This window comes from Phocoena sinus, chromosome 3, assembly GCF_008692025.1.
Source record: "Phocoena sinus isolate mPhoSin1 chromosome 3, mPhoSin1.pri, whole genome shotgun sequence".
Lineage (NCBI taxonomy): Eukaryota > Metazoa > Chordata > Mammalia > Artiodactyla > Phocoenidae > Phocoena > Phocoena sinus.
The window spans coordinates 5481525-5499513 of NC_045765.1; the positions used below are offsets into that span (position 1 = coordinate 5481525).

General features: G+C 46.6%; 1 protein-coding gene across 4 annotated transcripts in view; it reads right to left on the minus strand.

Annotated features, from left to right (window-relative positions):
* INSR (insulin receptor) overlaps positions 1-17989 on the minus strand; it is a 131433-nt gene that overhangs the window by 6312 nt on the left and 107132 nt on the right. For 2 of the 4 annotated variants that reach the window (XM_032627103.1, XM_032627100.1), the window contains 8 exons: positions 13065-13224; positions 9689-9788; positions 8205-8272; positions 5416-5660; positions 4283-4393; positions 4035-4194; positions 1663-1792; positions 1200-1334 (listed from right to left, as the gene is read on the minus strand). In XM_032627103.1, coding sequence (XP_032482994.1) covers positions 1200-1334; positions 1663-1792; positions 4035-4194; positions 4283-4393; positions 5416-5660; positions 8205-8272; positions 9689-9788; positions 13065-13224 — 1109 coding nt within the window. Of the gene's footprint in view, positions 1-1199; positions 1335-1662; positions 1793-4034; positions 4195-4282; positions 4394-5415; positions 5661-8204; positions 8273-9688; positions 9792-13064; positions 13225-17989 lie in introns of all 4 variants that reach the window. The other 2 variants (XM_032627101.1, XM_032627099.1) reach the window with 1 other exon arrangement.

The following is a 17989-nucleotide window of genomic DNA, read 5'->3' on the forward strand; positions in this document are numbered from 1 at the left end:
TATTTTTTTTTTTGTTGCATATGATGTTTCTTCAAACTACGTTTTCTAAAGAGCTATCTTATTCTTTTGAGGATGAAGCATCAAAATGGCCTCCCTCCATGGATTTTTTTTCAGGAGGGCAAAGTTTTTTCTTAAGAAACAGTGATAAGGGAATTTATATGTAGTAAATGCTTATTGTAGAAAGTTAGAAAACACCCCAGAATATGGAGAAAATACAGCTTGCACACAACTCTCCTTCAGATATAACCTCTTGTCTTTTCTATCTGGATACATTTGGAAATGTAATTTACACACATTTACTACACTTATTTTAACATACGCTAATCCATTGAGTTATAAAATATAAGCATCATCTGAGATGTCAATTTCTGTTTCATATTATTTTATCAATTTACCAGGCAATTCTCATATTGGTGGGTGTTTTGATCATTTTCTTTTTTGAGATTTAAATAACATTGCTGTGAGTAGCTATGACAACAGGGCGATAAGAAAGATTATCTAACCATACCATTGACAGAATTGAATATTAAAACTCTCCCTTCTTTCCTCCCTCCCTCCCTCCCTCCTTCCCTTCCTTCCTTTCTTCCTTCCTTCTATTGCTAGTTTAGGAAGATAGTACTTTCTTTATTTTACTTTACATTTATTGGGCTATTATGACACTGGATAATTTGGTAAGTGTTTAATGATGTGCATTTGGTGTTTGTGTTGTCCAGTTGTTCCTACCACAAAAATTTAAGACAAATATTGGGAGAGGAATATGTCATACATACCCCTGACAATTTTTTTTTTTTTTAGTGTTTATGCTCAGCGATTTCTTTTTTCCACTTTTAATGAGATATAATTGACATATACCATTGTATTATTTTCCTGACAAAAATGTTAAGTGTAGAAAGAATAGATAGTTAAACCTAAGCCTCCACTCCAGCTCCCCAGTTTCCTTCCCAAAGTAACAACTGCGGTGCAATTTCCTATACAACCTTCCAAAAATATGAAACGCAGTAGAGCACACATCTAAAGATATAATACACAAACACAAGCATGTATGTAGACACAATATGCAGACACAAATGTGCACGCGAAGAAGAAATCTGCAAACACAATGACATGTAGACACACGATACACAAACCTGAGTATCCCGGCAAAGGGCATAGACGTTTGAATGAGCGCCTCACACACTGTACCCCATTTCTACACTTACACTCTCTCAGGACAGTTGTCGGGTTGATCCAGAAACCCTCCATCCATGACAAATTTTAACACCTGCTCGTTTGATAGGCCTTGGTAAGGCTGTTCTGCCAAGCTGGTAATTTCCCAAAGGACCACGCCAAAGGACCTGCCAATGACAGTCGGGAATAGTAACAAAGAAGCCGTTAAAATACACACAACGCACACACACACACCCCTTCTTGGTTTACTAGAACCTGGTTGGCCAGTTCACTAAACAATTCATGCTGCAGCTCAGAAATGCCTGTAAGATTAGTGTCCATTGAAATGTCACAGTGGCTGTGCTAGGGTCCCCAGACATGCCATCCCTTCTTTTTCTAGATGGAGAAGCCCTGAGGAAGGCAGTTTTCAAGTGACCCCTCTCACACTGGTCATACTAGCAGAGCAACCTGGAATCCAAGTGCAGTGTTCTGTCCACCAACCCACACATGACTCACCACATGTCCGAAGAAGTGGTAAAGACCCCGTCCTTCAGCGATTCGGGTGCCATCCACCGCACGGGGAGCAGACCCTTTCCCCCTTTCCGGTAGTAATCCGTTTCGTAGATGTCTCTGGTCATTCCAAAGTCTGACAACAAACAGTAGTTCACATGCTCTTAGCCTTCAACCTGTGGCCAGCTGTCTGCCATCTTTTCTGCCCCACCCCTGGCAGAGCCCTCAGATGAAGGCACCTGCCCCAGGTGTGAGCTCACCTGCCTCAGGTGTGTGCTCACCTGGGTCACAGCCAAATCCAGTAAGAATGGATTCTGAGGGTACTCATGGGGATGTGGAGGGAGAGGATGGGCCACCATTTAAAGGGGAAAAAAAAGAACCACCAAGTAGCAAAGAAGTGATGTTCTGACCTGGAGCTTGGGAATCCCACCCTCAGCAATGCTTCCTTCCAACCCATACCTCTCAGGCACCCCAAACTGAACTTTTCACGCTCTGCAACCCACCTACTATTTGCCACTGGATCTGGTCCCACCACCCACGCAGCTGCCCAGCCAGAAACCCAGTGCTGGGTCTTCCCTTGGCCACCCCCTTTCCTCACACCCCACAGAAAAGACAGTGGCGAGTCCTGCCCCCTCGACCTCCACATCCCTCTCTAGTCTGTTCCTCTCCACAGCCCTGGATGTCCCCAGGCCCACCACCATCTCTCACCTGCAGGACCCTCCCTCCATCCTGACCCTGACAGCCCACTGCCCAAGAGAAGCTACATAAATAGGATGATGTCAATTCCTGCTTCACACTGGCTACGTAGAATAACATCGAGATGACCCACCATGACCGACAAGGACCTTCCCAGCCTGGTTCCTGCTTCTCTCCTCAACCTCACATCTCACACTGCTCTGCTCCCCTCTACGTTCACCTTATTCACACCACATCAGCCATCCTTCCAACCTCACAGCCTCTGCACGTGCTGTAGCTCCCCCTGAGACGCCATCTCTCAGGTCAACTTCTAACCCTGCAAGTCTTGGTTAAAACGTCGCCTCCTTATGGAGAGAGAGGCCTTTCCTCTCCATCATGGAACTGAACTCTTTACTTCCTTCAGCGCTCTCTTCCCAGTCTCCATCATCTTATTTACATGTCAACTATTTTACTGTTCAACTAGAACAGCTCTGCCCAGTAGAACTTCCTGTGATGGTGAACGTGGTCTATACCGCACTGTCTAATATTGTTCAAGGTTCCCAGTTCGACTTAATATTTTATTTTATTTTACTGAATTTATTTTATTTTATTTTACTGTATTTAAATTAATGTAAATTAGTTCACTGAATTTTAGTCATTTTATTTTACTTTACTGAATTTATTTATTTATTTTACTTAATTTCATTTTATTTTACTATGTATGGAATCTAAAAAAAAAAATTGTTCCGAAGAACCTAGAGGGCAGGAAAGGAATAAAGATGCAGACGTAAAGAATGGACTTGCGGACACAGGGAGGGGGAAGGGTAAGCTGGGACGAAGTGAGAGAGTGGCATGGACTTATATACACTACCAAGTGTAAAATAGATAGCTAGTGGGAAGCAGCCACATAGCACAGGGAGATCGCTTGGTGCTTTGTGACCACCTAGAGGGGTGGGATAGGGAGGGTGGGAGGGAGGGAGACGCAAGAGGGAGGAGATATGGGGATATATGTATAGCTGATTCACTTTGTTATACAGCAGAAACTAACACACCATTGTAAAGCAATTATGCTCCAATAAAGATGTTTAAAAAATTAATTTAAATTATTTTACTGAATTCAAATTAATCTAAATTAGTTTACTGAATTTAAATCATTTTATTTATTTTTACTTAATTTCATTTTATTTTACTGAATTTAAACTAATTTAAATTAGTTTACTACATTTTAATTATTTTATTTTACTGAATTTATTTTATTTTACTGAATATATTTTATTTTACTGAATTTAAATTAGTTTAAATCAGTTTACTGAATTTATTTTATTTTATTTTACTAAATTTTATGTTATTTTACTGAATTTACATTAAACGCAGTGGCCAGTGGCTGCTGTGCTGGGTGGTGCAGATACAAATTGCAATGTGCAAATAATAACTGCAAGCTACACAAGAGCAGAAGAATCACGGCGACTCATTCAACCTCACCCCTGTAACACCTCCTGCAGCGGCCGGCACAAATACTACTTAAAGAAGTGAATGAGTGAATTAATGAACAAATGCAATTAAACTACAGCACGAGGACTAGGTCCCCGTCCAAACCCTGCCCCTTCCCAATATTAGAAAAGACTGAAGCACTTGCTACAGACAACTCCTCCTGAAATCAGAAGGCCTGGCCCATACATTTCAAAGCAGAAAGCCAGACGCACCTCCAATTTTGACGGTAAAATCGTGGGCGACCATGCAGTTTCGAGCTGCGAGGTCCCGGTGTACGAACTTCTTGGCGTTCAGGTATGCCATCCCGTCGGCGATCTCCGCAGCCATCTGAATCATCTCTTGCAGGGTAGGGGGAGGGCGGCCGGGGTTATTCTAAAGTCGAAACATGGGGTTGTGTTCAGCGACACCAGTGCCGGAGGCCGGGAGCGGGCACCCCACCGGGTACCTGGAGGCAGCTCACCTCGGCCTCAGGCCGCAGGGAACGGAGGTAGCTCTTCAAGTCCCCATGAGCCATCAACTCCATCACCACCAGCGTCGGCTGGCCTTTGGATACCACCCCCAGGAGGCGAACCTGTGGAACAAGCATGGGGGAGGGGGCAGGGGGGCAGTTCTTGGATGAGGGTCTGTGGGAAGATGTCCACTCACCCGGGTCTCCCTGTCTGGTACCTACATCACACACAGCGCCCTGCTCCTGACTGGACTGTGGAAAGCCCTGGTCTGCCTGGCTGAAACACCAAGGTCAATGTCTTGTTGGGTTGGGGAGTGGGAGAATTCAGAACTCACAGTCTGGTGGGAGGGGGGAAGCAGACAGACCTGCCCCCACACAGCAACATGTCAAGGCAAACCCTCGTATCTCTGAACACAAAGGCCCACTTCCAGGCCTTTGCATAGCCGTTCCCACTGCCTGACCCTCTGTTCCCTCGCCTGAGCTGACTGTCCTCGGCTGAGCTGTCCACACAGCTCGGTCCCTACACTCTGAAGTCTTTGCTCAAATGTACCTTTGCCACTGCTGCATTCCCAGTTCCCCAACTCTGCCCTCCTCTCCCTGTTGCCATAGCATCATCTCCTCGTGGACAACATCATTAATCTACTGGGTTTAGATTCTGTCTCCACCCGCGGGATTGAGAGCTCCAGGAGGACAGACATCTGCTGCATCCCAGAGAGGAGAATGGAGCTCAGTACAGAGCAGGTGCTCCTTGAATATGTGTGGGGCAAGGATGAAAGGACACAGGCTCAAGGAGAAATTAAGGGGCCATGGTGGGAACAGAAAGGCAGGGAGAGTCTGTGCTGACTTGGGGGAGCAGGGAAGGGGTGGAGCACTGTGTTTAAAGGTTACAAAGGAGCCAGGAAGAGGGAAGAGATGGAAGATTCTGGAAAGCAATGGTACAGTGAAAAGGGTATTGCTCTGAGTGAGGTGGGAGAGGATGGGATTTGAGAAATGAGAAGGGAAGGGCCACCTTTATTTGGATGTTCAGCAGAGTCGGGGCTGGGCAGGAGGTCCACACCCAGCATCCCCACTGCTCTATGCGATAGGAGGAAGGACAGGTATTACAGGAAGACTTTTTCTGCTCCTGGAGCCAACTCGGGACTCACCACGTGGTGGCAGGTGAAGCCCTTCATGACTGAGGCCTCGTTGAGAAATTCGATCCGCTCTCGCAGGCTGGCAGACTCGTTCACCGTCTTCACCGCCACTCGGGTCTCCGCCTCGCCCTTGACAATGTCCCTGGCGTTGCCCTCGTACACCATGCCGAAGGAGCCCTGCCCCAGTTCTCGCAGGAGCGTGATCTTCTCTCGAGGCACCTCCCACTCATCCGGCACGTACACAGAGCAGGGAAACACTACACCTCACTTATCTACGCAGCACGCTTGGAGGATCCCTCAGGGGTCCCTGGCCATCTCCCACCTGAGCTCCCCCTCCCAAACGTTCACTGACTCCTGTGGTCCAGACCCTGTGCCGGGCAGTGGGCACAGAGCCAGGAACAGGACAGGCAGAGACTGGGGAAGGAGTCCAGGGTTCTGGCCAGTAAACGCTGAGCTGAGCCTGCATCCCCATCCTTTCTGTCTGATTTCAGAGCCCTGTTACCAAAGGATGCTAATTCCCAGCTGAGCCTGTTATTTCTGCAAAGTACCAAGGGGATAGGGGATGACCCTGTCTGACAGGTGAGTGAGCTCACCCAAGACCACCCAGTGCCAGTGGATCTGCAGATGGGATGCAGCCACATAAGTGAGAACAGAAGAACCCAGGTGGCGAACCCACCAAATGGTGTTTGTTTTAAGCCACTAAGTTTGGGGTGGTTTGTTACGCAGCAAATAATCTGCAGACAAATACACATAGTCCTCATAAGAAAAGCCAAGATGTTTTCTGCCCTCCTCTGCACCTGTTATGGGCTGAATTGTGTCCTTAGCAAATTTATTTGTTGACATCCTAACCCTGGTATCTCAGAATGTGACTGCATTTGGAGATGGAGTCTTTACAGAGGTGATCAAGGTAAAATGAGGTCATTAGGGTGGCCCTAATCCAGTCTGACTGGTGTCCTTGAAGAGGAGATCAGGACCCAGACACACACAGAGGGAAGACCATGTGAGGACACAGGGAGAAGATGGCTGTCTACAAGCCAAGGAGAGAGGCCTCAGGAGAAACCAACCCTGCTGACCCCTTGATCTCAGACTTCCAGCCTCCAGGACTGTGAAGAAATCAAACTGTTTACTAAGCCACCCAGTCTGATCACAGCAGTCTGAGCAACACGATACGGTCACCAATGGCTCTTTCAAGGACATTGGACCAGACAAGCATTCTGCACCCAAATGAACTCACAGATGCTCACTGGGGGCCCCTCAGGCTTCTGAGCTTGGACCTTTCCCTGTGTGTATCCCTTGGCCCAGAACTTCCTGGCCTTAAAGACCCATGAGCCCCAATTTCTAGCTTTCACTTAGTACCCCTGTGCTCTCGGCCATTGCTGCATCCCCGGAAGGAAACAGGACAGTAGGGTGGAGAGGTGGTCCTGAGGTTCAGCTTCCCCATCTCTGATACGGTTAACAATGCCATTCTCAAACAGGCAGGGGATGCTCTGGATTAACTTTCACCCACTCCTGCCCCTGGGCTCTGTGTATATTCCCACTCGGAATAAACTCCTTGTCTAGCTTCTCTGTTCTGATGCTTTGAGGTCTTGCTGAACCTGCCAGGACTGCCCACCCCAGGGGTGGCCAATTCCTACCGACAGTAAATGACGTGCCTGTGAGTCCGCTTTTCATATGCAGACCAACCAATCCACAGCCCACACCCCAACCCCCTCCGTGATCAGGCTCTCACACTCTGGGCCACTATCCCCCTGCCCTGATCACCCCAGGGCCAGTTTGCAGACAACCAAGGACAGCCCCTATGCCCCAGACCCTGCTGAAACAGTTCAAACTAGCTCATCCTATGTCTTACCCTGCCTGACTCCTCCTTTCCCATGGAAAAGACAATAAAGCCTCTTGCCGACATTTTTCCATCACTCCCTCTGCTTCCTGGCCGACCCTGGTGCTTCCCCATGTGGCCCTGCCTCCTGTTTCAACGGACTCTGTGAGTCTAAACTTCTTCCTCATGATAGTCACTTGCAGGTCTGCACGTCTCACCAGACTTATTTAAAACAAATCCCGGGTACCCTTAGAAACACCATCCCTGTACCCCAAGGCAGCATCCTGTCAGGCAACGGTGCGCATGCCTTGAAAGTCGCTTTCTGAATTTGCTGCACGAAGCATTTTAGAAACTTGTAAGTGCAACAGCTGCGTTCACATCTGAAGGAACAGCCACGCCTTTTCTTCAGGGGTCACTCACTGCCTTTTGGTACAATCCAGGGGAATATGGCCATTGATCCTGCCATATCAGCGTCAGCATCACACCCATGGTCAGCTGACAGCAATAGTAGATGTGCCCCTGGTACACACCCAGCCTCCCACCTTCCCCATCTTGTCCTTGCTTCTTGTCTGCCCCATCCCTGATCCCCAGTCTCTCACCTTGGCTTCTGATTCCCACCTCCGAGCCTGGATGGCCAGTTTGGTCACCACTTTCTGGCTCTGACCCTCGGCACTCTCTCTGGCACAGGATCCAAGCTCTATACCCCCACAGCTGGGGCACCAAGTTCACGGCCTCTCAGCCAAGCCCACAAATGGGTCCCAGACCAGCTAGATCAGCCCATTCCAACAAGTGCCAGACAGCAGGTGTCCGACTGCTCCCGGTAACAGGGTTTCTGCAGCAAGGGGCAGGTCTGCAGACTCAACTGAATGAAAGGACTCTTCTCAGCCCCCCAGGGTATCAGCTCTTGACTGTCACTTGACAGTGATGGCAAAGGAAGCTGAACAGCGGGATTCTGGTCACCCACAAGGGAGGGGATCATACTCACCATCGCTGGCACTGAGGTACTCGGGGTTTGAAGAAGCATACAGTGGTCCCAGTGGCCCATCCGGCTGCCTGGATGAGAAAAATGGAGACATTCCATCTTGATATCCTCACAGAACTCTGTGGGTCATTAGCGGGAGGTTACAGCCTCCCCAGTGCAAACAGCCACCCTTATTAGCAGCATGCACGTAATCCTGGATACAGTTTGGGGTGAGGATGGGGGACCCTTATTTTTTTAGCAGAAGCCCATCAGATGGCCACTTAAGTGCATCACCATGGAACCGCTCACTCGTAAGCTACAATTTATGGTTGTCAATATAACATCTAAAAACTGCTCATATACTCCTGCTCCGGAACCATCTCATTCCAGCTCGTAAGAAACAACTGTTGAATTTTCAGGAAATCTGCAAGCCAGTTGTTAAATACAACCACCATTTAAAATTAAATTACACAGGCTTACAGCTAAATACGTTATATTCAAAGCAAAGGTAATGAATATTCAAAACCAATTATCATGCTACCTCTTACTTTGATGGACTGGACACTCTTCAGCCCTTCTGTATTACCTTATTTATTTATATGATTGCATCCATATGGCAGAAATACTACATATCTGTGATTGACTGCATATCTCTTCCCAACTCTGCGTTCAGTGACGTCATGGCTGTAGCTTGAAATTGGCCACGGTGGGAGTATTCACAGCGGGTGTAAATAGGCAAACGCTACATACCAAGACCGGTTTATTGTTCTGTTGTACATCCAGGCTTGAGAAAGTGATGGCAAGAATGTCAGTAATGCGGATTAAGCTTAAATGTGTGTCATCTCTGTAGCCATGACATTGCCAATGGCACAAAAATTGAGAAAATATGCTTTCAGTATTTAAAAATTATTATCTGATTCTGCAAAAGTCATTCCTATTGTCGATGAATATATATGCCTTATTTCATTTTTATCTTGCTCTTAAATGTAAACAAAATATCAATCAAGATTCATCTTGGAACTACAGCCGTTCTACAGTTGCACTCATAGGTTGGTTATAGACACAAAGGTTCAGGGGAGAAAAAATTGACAAAAACATTTGGTGAGGATCAACTGGCTGTAGGGAATTTATGATAGCGAGTACTGTATATTGTATTATGAGAATTATCTGTAAGTCGCATGCTATACATCCTTTAGATCAGTAAGATTTACAGTAAATTTATTTATTTTAAACATATTTATTTATTTTGTTGCGCTGGGTCTTAGTTGTGGCAGGCAGGCTCCTTGGTTGTGGCATGTGAACGCTTAGTTGCGGCATGCATGTGGGATCTAGTTCCCTGACCAGGGATCGAACCGGGGCCCCCTGCATTGGGAGCATGGAGTCTTATCCACTAGTGCCACCAGGGAAGTCCCTACAGGAAATTTAGATATAACTCTATCTACATGTAGGCATACTTTTCCCCGAGAGAGCTGCTTGTTAACCATTTACCAGAACACCTCTGTGCTCACCTCTTTCTCAGGAATAGATAAATACTTCCGATCACGACACTGAAGAGAAAGACAAAGATGAGGGGGCCGATGATAATTTTTGCAATATTTGATGGCACGTCTACTGAAATAGAATAAGAAAATATAGGTTTCACATCAAAATGTGTTCACATCAAAGGTCACACCGGAAAACACATCTACATGTCCAACGGGCCACACACACTTGTCCCCCTTCTCTAGTCCCTGAACCTCTCCTGCGGTGACCCCAGACTACTGCCCATCACCAGCTTTTCTCCCTTCACCATCGAAGGCCACCTTCACGGGCACGCAACCCAAGCCATCAGGCAGGTCCGCACACTCAGAAGGTTCTGCTCTCTGTTTAATGCTCTATTGTCCCTGTCTGCAAAGTCTTAATAATTTTTAAAGAAGGAGCCCTGCATTTTCACTCTGCACTGGACCCTGCAAATTAAATAGCTTATTTTAATCCCAACAGCACCTCTGGCAGATGAAAAATTCACCAGAAGTGCCCTGTGTTTGCTGGGGGTCGCGTCCCAAAAAACGAAACCAACGGAAGACATGCTATGTAGCCTTAATTCTTTTTAATTCACACACAAGGCTGAGTTGTCTATAATTAGAAATGCATCCACGTATTCAGATTCTTCCAAGCCAAGGAAGAAAGTGAGTTCTGGGAAGCCAGAGAAGGAACCTAGTCCTTCAGGTCTTTAATAATAGTAGTTTACTGAACACTTAGGAACACGCCAGGAACACTTAGGAACACTGTTTGAAGTGCTTTGCCCGGGAGATCTTAATTAATCATCCCATAAGCCAAGGCGGGAGGTGCTATGATCAATGCCAGTTAACAGATTGGGAAACAGAGGCTCAGAGAGGTGAGGGGTCATGCCCAAGTCCAAGAGCTGATCCACGGTGGAGCAGGGATTTGAACTCGGGCCATCTGAGCAAGTTCCTGACCACCATTCCATGCTGCCTTTGGTGGCCATCTCTATCCAGAGACATCTCATCCTCCTGGACCTCCCTGAATTGACAGCAAACTTCCTCCTTCCACCTCTGGTGGCTCCTGGCATGGAGAAAGCCTCCCTAAATATTTGCTGATTGAATGGGACACGAAAAATGGAAACCGTCTGGTCACGTGCCGTGGTCGGTAATGTCTCTCTTCCCCATCCTTTGGCAGGGGAAGCTGGAGGCTACTGATTGCTCAGAACCCAACACATCTCATGGTAGAATCTGAGATCCATGCTGCCTGCCCCACCCCGTCTCTGTGTCCCAGATCCCACAGTCCTCAGATTCCAGTGGCCACCAGAACTAGGGTGTGGGAAGGGAAGCACCCAGAGTGCAAAATTTGAGAGGAGCTCGTGCACTTGGCCATGCCAGGGCAGAGTCAACCCCTGAGGGTGAGTGCCTCTTTAAATTTTGCACCCTAGGTGCCTTGCTTGCCTCCTTGTTATTTAAGAAAGAATTTTTTAAAGTAATCTAATGTGTCAAACATTTAATTCTCCAGCTGTTTTGCTATTGTTAGTAAGCAGTGCTGGATTTCCTTGAACATTTATCTTTTCTGGACATCTCTGGTCATTTCCTTAGGATGAACGTCTAGAGCCAGCACTGCTGGCTGAAATAGTAAAAGCCTTCGTAAGCTTTTTTGATACATACTATTAGAGGACTACATTTTAGGACTTGTCTACCATGAAACAGAATGCCCGTGTGTCTGCACTCTTGGACAACACTAAGTACATACTTAAAAAACAGAAACAAACAAAAACCTTGCAAATTTGATAAGTTAACAATTCTATCTCACTTTGACTTGCTTTTCTTTCTTTTGGTGTGGTTTTGAGTGAGGCTGGACCTTTTCTTCCTTACGTATTCTATTTTTTCTATTTCTTTTTAAATAGGTTATTTAGATCCTTTGCTTATTTTGTGTGAGGACATATATCTTTAACTCATAGGAGACATATATACGTACTCATTTTGTATGAAAGATATAACTGTTTGTCAATGATGTTACAAATGTTTTTCCCACTTTGATATTTTCCTTTGAATTTTATTCATGGTGTCCCTCCAAATCCTTGAAAAATCCTAAGTCTTAGGAGTGTCTTTGTTATTGATGATCCCCTTGGAACATACCTGAGTTTATGCTAAGACATGAGATGGTTCGGGATGGGGGCTGGTCACCAGAAAACCAAGTGTGTGATTAGAGAGGTGGGGTGGCCTCCAGACAGGGGGAGGGGCTGGAGGTGGAGTTCAATCATGTGGGCAGTGCTTCAACCAATCACATCTGTGTAGTGAAACCCCAATAAAAACTCAGTTCACCAGAGCTCAGAGGAGCTTCCTGGCTGGTGAACACATCAGTATACCAGGAGGTGGTGTGATGTGTCCTGATTCCATGGGGAGAAGACACAGGAGCCGTGTCCAGGACCCTCCTAGCCTCCACCTTATGGGGCTCTTCATTTGGGCGGTCCTGAATTACATCCTTTGTAATAAAACTGTCATTGTCATATAGCACTTTCCTGAGATCTGTGAGCCATTCTAGCAAATGATCAAATCTGATGGGGCTGTGATCACACCCAAATTTGTAGCCAGTCAGTCAGAAGTACAGGTGGCCTGGAGAACCCCCAAAACTTGCATCTGGCATCTGAGGAGAGGGCAGTCTTGGTGGGAACAACGCTCTTTTTAATTTGTAGAGTCTGTGCTAACTCCAGTGGAAAGCATCAGAATTGTAGTGCTATATGTCCGGTTGGTGTCAGAACACTGACACCACCCAAGTTCCCACTCCTCCTGGGCTAGAATCTCCCTTCCTTCCAAGTGTCTGGGTTCCTACCACATGTCGGGCTGAACATCTTCCGCCCCAACTCATACAATCTTCCAGTTTCCGCCAAGATATCACCACTTCCAGGAAGCACTCCCTAACCAGCTCAGCTCTCCCCACCTGTCCTCACCCTACTGTCCACAGTGTATCCAGCTCACCCCATGGTGGCACTTCCTGCCTCCAGGCCAAGAGCACACCCAAGGCCGAGCAGATAAGCGCCCACATCCTCCCTCGGAGGGCATGGCCTATCTAAAAACAAAGATGAAGACACCAGTAACCGGAGCTAATGTGTTTATCTGATATGCCCTGTGCCAGCCACTTGACATTCGTGATGTCATTGAAACGTCCCTTCACCTCCAGGGGTGGTCCTAGTATTATATCCATGATCAGATGGAGAAGTGCAGGCTCAGAGAGGGCATGCCTCTTGCCCTGGTCACACAGCAGCAGCCGTTGGACCCAGGAGTCAAGACAGAGCCAGTACCCACAGCCTCCACGCTCCCCCAACCATCCTTTGAAATGTTCTGCTGTGTGCGGCAGCAAGCACAGACCCTACCAGTCGAAGTGGCCGTGCAGACTTACAATAGTCTGTGACGTAGAAATAGGTAGCTTCCGTCCAGGAGCCATTGCCCGCCAGGGAGGTGGCCCGAACTCGCACACTGTAGTTCCCGGGTGGCAGACCACGCAGCCTGCAGCCCCGCTCCAGAGCAAAATGCCTGCGGGAGACGCAGAGATGCAGCTCCTAGAAAACAAGGATCCCACTCAGAAGTGACACGGACGGAGTTAGCCACAAACGCTGCAACAGGCAAGCGACTTTGAGACTCGAGGAATTACAGAACCTTAGCTCTATGGATAAGGCACAGACAGAGAGGTTATCATTGATACATGATAACAGCCAATCTTCCTAAACCACAGCCAAGCCTGTGGCTCAGATCACGTCATTTAATTCTTATAACCACCTCACGCTTAGCCTCATGTTAGAAACAGGAAAACTGAGGCTTGGGGTGGAGGTCTGGCAAACGTTTGCTGTAAAGGGCCAGAGAGTCAATATTTCTGGCTTCAAGGGGGCCAGACGGTCACTGTCACCGACTCAACCCGGCCATCATAGCTGAAAAGCAGCCAGAGACGGATCCTGAATCCTGAATCTATAACATCCGTAAACAACTGAATGTGGCTGTGTGCCCACAAAACACGGTGGATGCTGAAAGCTGAACTTCATAGAAATGTACACATGTCAAGAGATGCTATTCTCCTTTGGATTCTTTTCAACCATTTGAAGATGTGGAAGTGACTCTTAGCTCACGAGCTGCACAAAAACAGGTTTTACATAAATAGCTTGCCCTCCCCTGATTGGGGAGCTGAAATGATTTGTCCCAGATCTCATAGCTGATAAGTGGCAGGGAAGCCCTCGAACCCAGAACTGTCTGGCTCCAAACCTCTCCTTGAAACCACCATGGGGCATTTTCACCAGGACTCCAGAAGGTCAGGAAAAAAGGGACCCAGATCACCTAAATCACCGAAGAACCAACCCGTTACATGGGCTTAATGTCTTAAGGACAAATTTTAAAACACCTTCCTTTCCTTTTGATTTATTTTACCACCATTAAAAGAGTTGGGATCTACTTAAGTGTCTGGCAAGAAGAGAGGAGATAAGTAAAGCATACATGCCCCAGCAATAAACATGTAAAAAGAAAGAAACCCAGAGCTTATTAGGAAAGGCGTGAGGCTTACTGGGAAATACGACCACGAAACTTGCAAACGTCGGCCAAATTTTGAAAACTTTCCAAAACAGCTCCAGGCTAATAGTGCATGCAGAGAACTGGACTGGAAATTTTCAGGAAGGAGTGCAGAGAGAGAGAAACATAAAAACTCCCGTGCTTATCATGTGACAATAACAGCAAGAAAACAGATCGGGCTGGCGGCAGGGGTGGGGAAGTCTAGTCCAAAGGTTCTTCCAAGTAGGAAGAGTCACCAAGTGGAAAGGGACAAATAAGCAAATATAGAAATCAAAGGTAGCTGCTCTCCGGGATAAAGGGGAAATACATCCTACAGTGCTGGCCATGTACCTCGAGGGGTGGGGATGGAGAAGGGAGAATGTTGGAAGGAACTAGAGGCAGCTCTCTCCATAGACACCAAAAAAGCAAAACAAAAAAGAAGCAAATCTGATGAAGAGTGACGAAGCCAATTATAGAAGTTTGTGCAAACAAGAGAAAAAAAAACAGCTAAAGCTGCAAAAACGTACTGCAGCAAAGGATATAAGTGCGCAAAAACTGAAAATCGATGCTCTTTCCAGGATGCGGGTGGTCTCTGGTACCAGGGTCCCCCAAGGTGGGAAGGGAAGTGGTGAGGGGAAAAATGACTCTAATGCAAGGTTCAAGGAGAGGCAGAATCAAAAACAATGCAGCTAGAGGTGATTTTGGCTGTTAAACTAGCAAATAAGGGGAAAAAATGACCTCCCACCAAATGCTGGAGAGAATTTTGTAAAACTAGCAAAATCATATCCCAACAGCACAAACGGTATAAAAATAGCTTTTTTTAATATTACTTTTTACTTTATCAAAGCGATACTAGACAATCATGGAAAATGGAGATAATCGCCCAGTTTTGCTTATAAGTTTTTTTTTTCTTTTAACGTATTGTAACCTCTCACTCCTAATTTTCCCTCTATCCCTCTGTTCCCCTAAAGAGCAAATAGGGCTCGTCTGTCTAGGATCAGGGTCCATGCAGGTCCCAGGGCTATGCAGGGCAGAGGTTATGGTGGAGATTGGTGGTGAGAATTCCTACCGGCAACACCTGGGCTCCAGGAATGAGAGAGACAGGCCAGTGAAGGCGGCTGCGAGAAGTTAGGGTTGGGTCCAGTGCCAGTAGGGTAACAACTGTCCCAGTTTACCCAGATTATCTCGGGATGCAGGACTTCAATGCTCAAACCTGGGAAATTCCAGGCAAGTGGGGATGAGCTGGCCTCAGTAGCAGAGACCTGTCTCCATGGAGACAGAAGGCAGATTAGTGATTGCCAGGGGCTGGAGGAGGAGGGAGCAGGGAAGATTGGGGGTTGATGGCTAAGGAGGTGGGCTTTCTTTGCTGGGTGACGAAAATATTCTGAAATTGTGGTGATGGTTGCACAGCTGTGACTATATTAAAAATCATTGAATTGTATGTTAAATGGGTATATTTTATGGTATGTGAAGTTACCGCAATTAAGCTGTTATTTTAAAACCCTCAGGCCTGAGCCAATCAGCACACAGCACTGTCATGGTCATACGATTGGGTGTCACGTGACCTCAGCATGGCTGGAAATGCTGGGACACAGACTCTCTCTCCCTCTAGGCTTGGCACTGAGAGGATATGAAGATTGGAACCGCTAAAATCACAGGACGACCAGGAGCTGCTGGGATCACTGCAAGGACCCCTTGAGGTGCAACAGATCCAAAGGAATTCTGGATCCAGCTGCGCCTGATGTCCTTCGACTGTTCAGTTATGGGAGCTGATAAGCTTCCCTTTTGTCATAAGCTACTTTGGATGGGGTGGGGCGGGGGTGTTTCTTGGCTGCTGGTGGAAGATGAAGAATAACAGCTTGGAAGATCTGAAATCCAGAGCCTGTAATCTCAACCTCTACATTATACTGGACAATGGTCACCCCCAACATCATTGTAAAGGGCTGTACATCCACGAGTTTTATGGATATACCATCCTCTATGTATCCATTCTCCAATGGACAGACATCTAGTGGCTTGTACTTTTTGCTAGTGGTGAAAATCTTATGCAGAAAGCTTTACCGCCACCCCAAATTTGAATTATTTCCTTAGAACAGGCATTGGGATAAGATATTAAATCAACACTGCAATAACGGCTCCTTATGAATCATGCCTCTCTTTATACACCCCTGAGGGCTCCCCTCCTATACTGATGCTGGGCTTGGCCACTGGACTCACACTGGTGCACAGTTTTCCTTGTTTCTTTTGACAGTGCTCTGCAGGACATATAAAAACAGGCCGAGGGTCAGATTTGGCCCACAGACGATAGTTTGCAGATTTCAGTTCTAAATCATCATCAAAGCTGAATATCTGGACATCAAGAGATGTGGTCCCAGGAAGGATCAACAGAGAGAGGTCCGTCTGTCCTCTCTGGCTTGCGGAAGCCAAGCTCTGCCCACCTGGTTACAGGATGACTCTCCCTCAAAGTTCCAAGAAGTCGGACACTTTTGCTACAACTTCTGTTAGGGGTTGGCAAACTAGGGCCCGCGGGCTGAATCCGGTCCACTGCTTGATTTTGTAAATAAAGTTTTATTAGCACACAACTACTCCCATTCATTGTTGTATTGTCTGTGTCTGCTTTGGAGCTCTAACAGCAGAGTTGAGCAGTTGATCCAAGACTGTATGGTTCCCAAAGCTGAAAATATTAACTCCCTGGCCCCTTATGGAAAATGACCTCTGATCCACCTAATCACCCCTAATTGCCGATGTCAGGCCTCAGAGCCCAAGGATCTGGGTTTGAGTGTTGGGTGTATGACCTTGAGAAAGTCTATTCAGCTCCCCAAATTTCCATTCTCTCAGCCATAAATGGAGACACTAGCAGATTTTCCCTTAGAGGGTCATTGTGAGGTATAAATGGGTCATTGCAAAGGGCTCAGTTGATGGCAGGGTACACCCTCCGGGTCAAACTCAGGTAGGTAACTTGACATCTGCCTGAAGTCACCCAGTAAAGGGGAGAAATATCCTTAATCAGGTCCACACCCCAGGAGTGCCTCTCTTGACAGGTGTAGACCCCAAGCCCTTTCTAGGGATAGAGACCTGCCCCACAGTGGTTACAGGCTTAAGAGTAGGGACCAGCAAATCCCAGCCTGCTTGCTGCCTGTTTTTGCAAATAAAGTTTTATTGGCACACAACCATACCCCTTCATTTACGTATTGTCTACACGGCAGCTTACACAATGCAAAGGCAGAGTTGAGTATCAGACACCGTCTCACCACAAAGCCAAACATGTTTCCTATCTGGCCCTTTACAGAAAAGAATTGCCAACCCCTGGATTAGAACATCAGATAGTCTTGGGTTTGAATCCTGACTCTATTCTTATAAACCTTGGATGCCTCATGTTTAAATTCTGGATGCTTCAGTCAGTACCAAGCTCATTTGGGTTATTCTGAGGGTTTATTGCACTTCATTGGTCCCGAGAGACATATGATTTTCACATTTTGACATTTCTGAAATTGGAACGCATCTTACAATTAGAATTGGCAACAGCTTTTCCTCTCTTAGCGTTCTATAAGAATAACAGGGCCTCTTATCACGTCTTAGATATGGTGGAAATAGGATAAATGAGATACCGTGTGTTAAGCATTTAGGATAAATGAGATACCGTGTGTTAAGCATTTAGGATAAATGAGATACCGTGTGTTAAGCATTTAGGATAAATGAGATACCGTGTGTTAAGCATTTAGGATAAATGAGATACCGTGTGTTAAGCATTTAGGATAAATGAGATACCGTGTGTTAAGCATTTAGGATAAA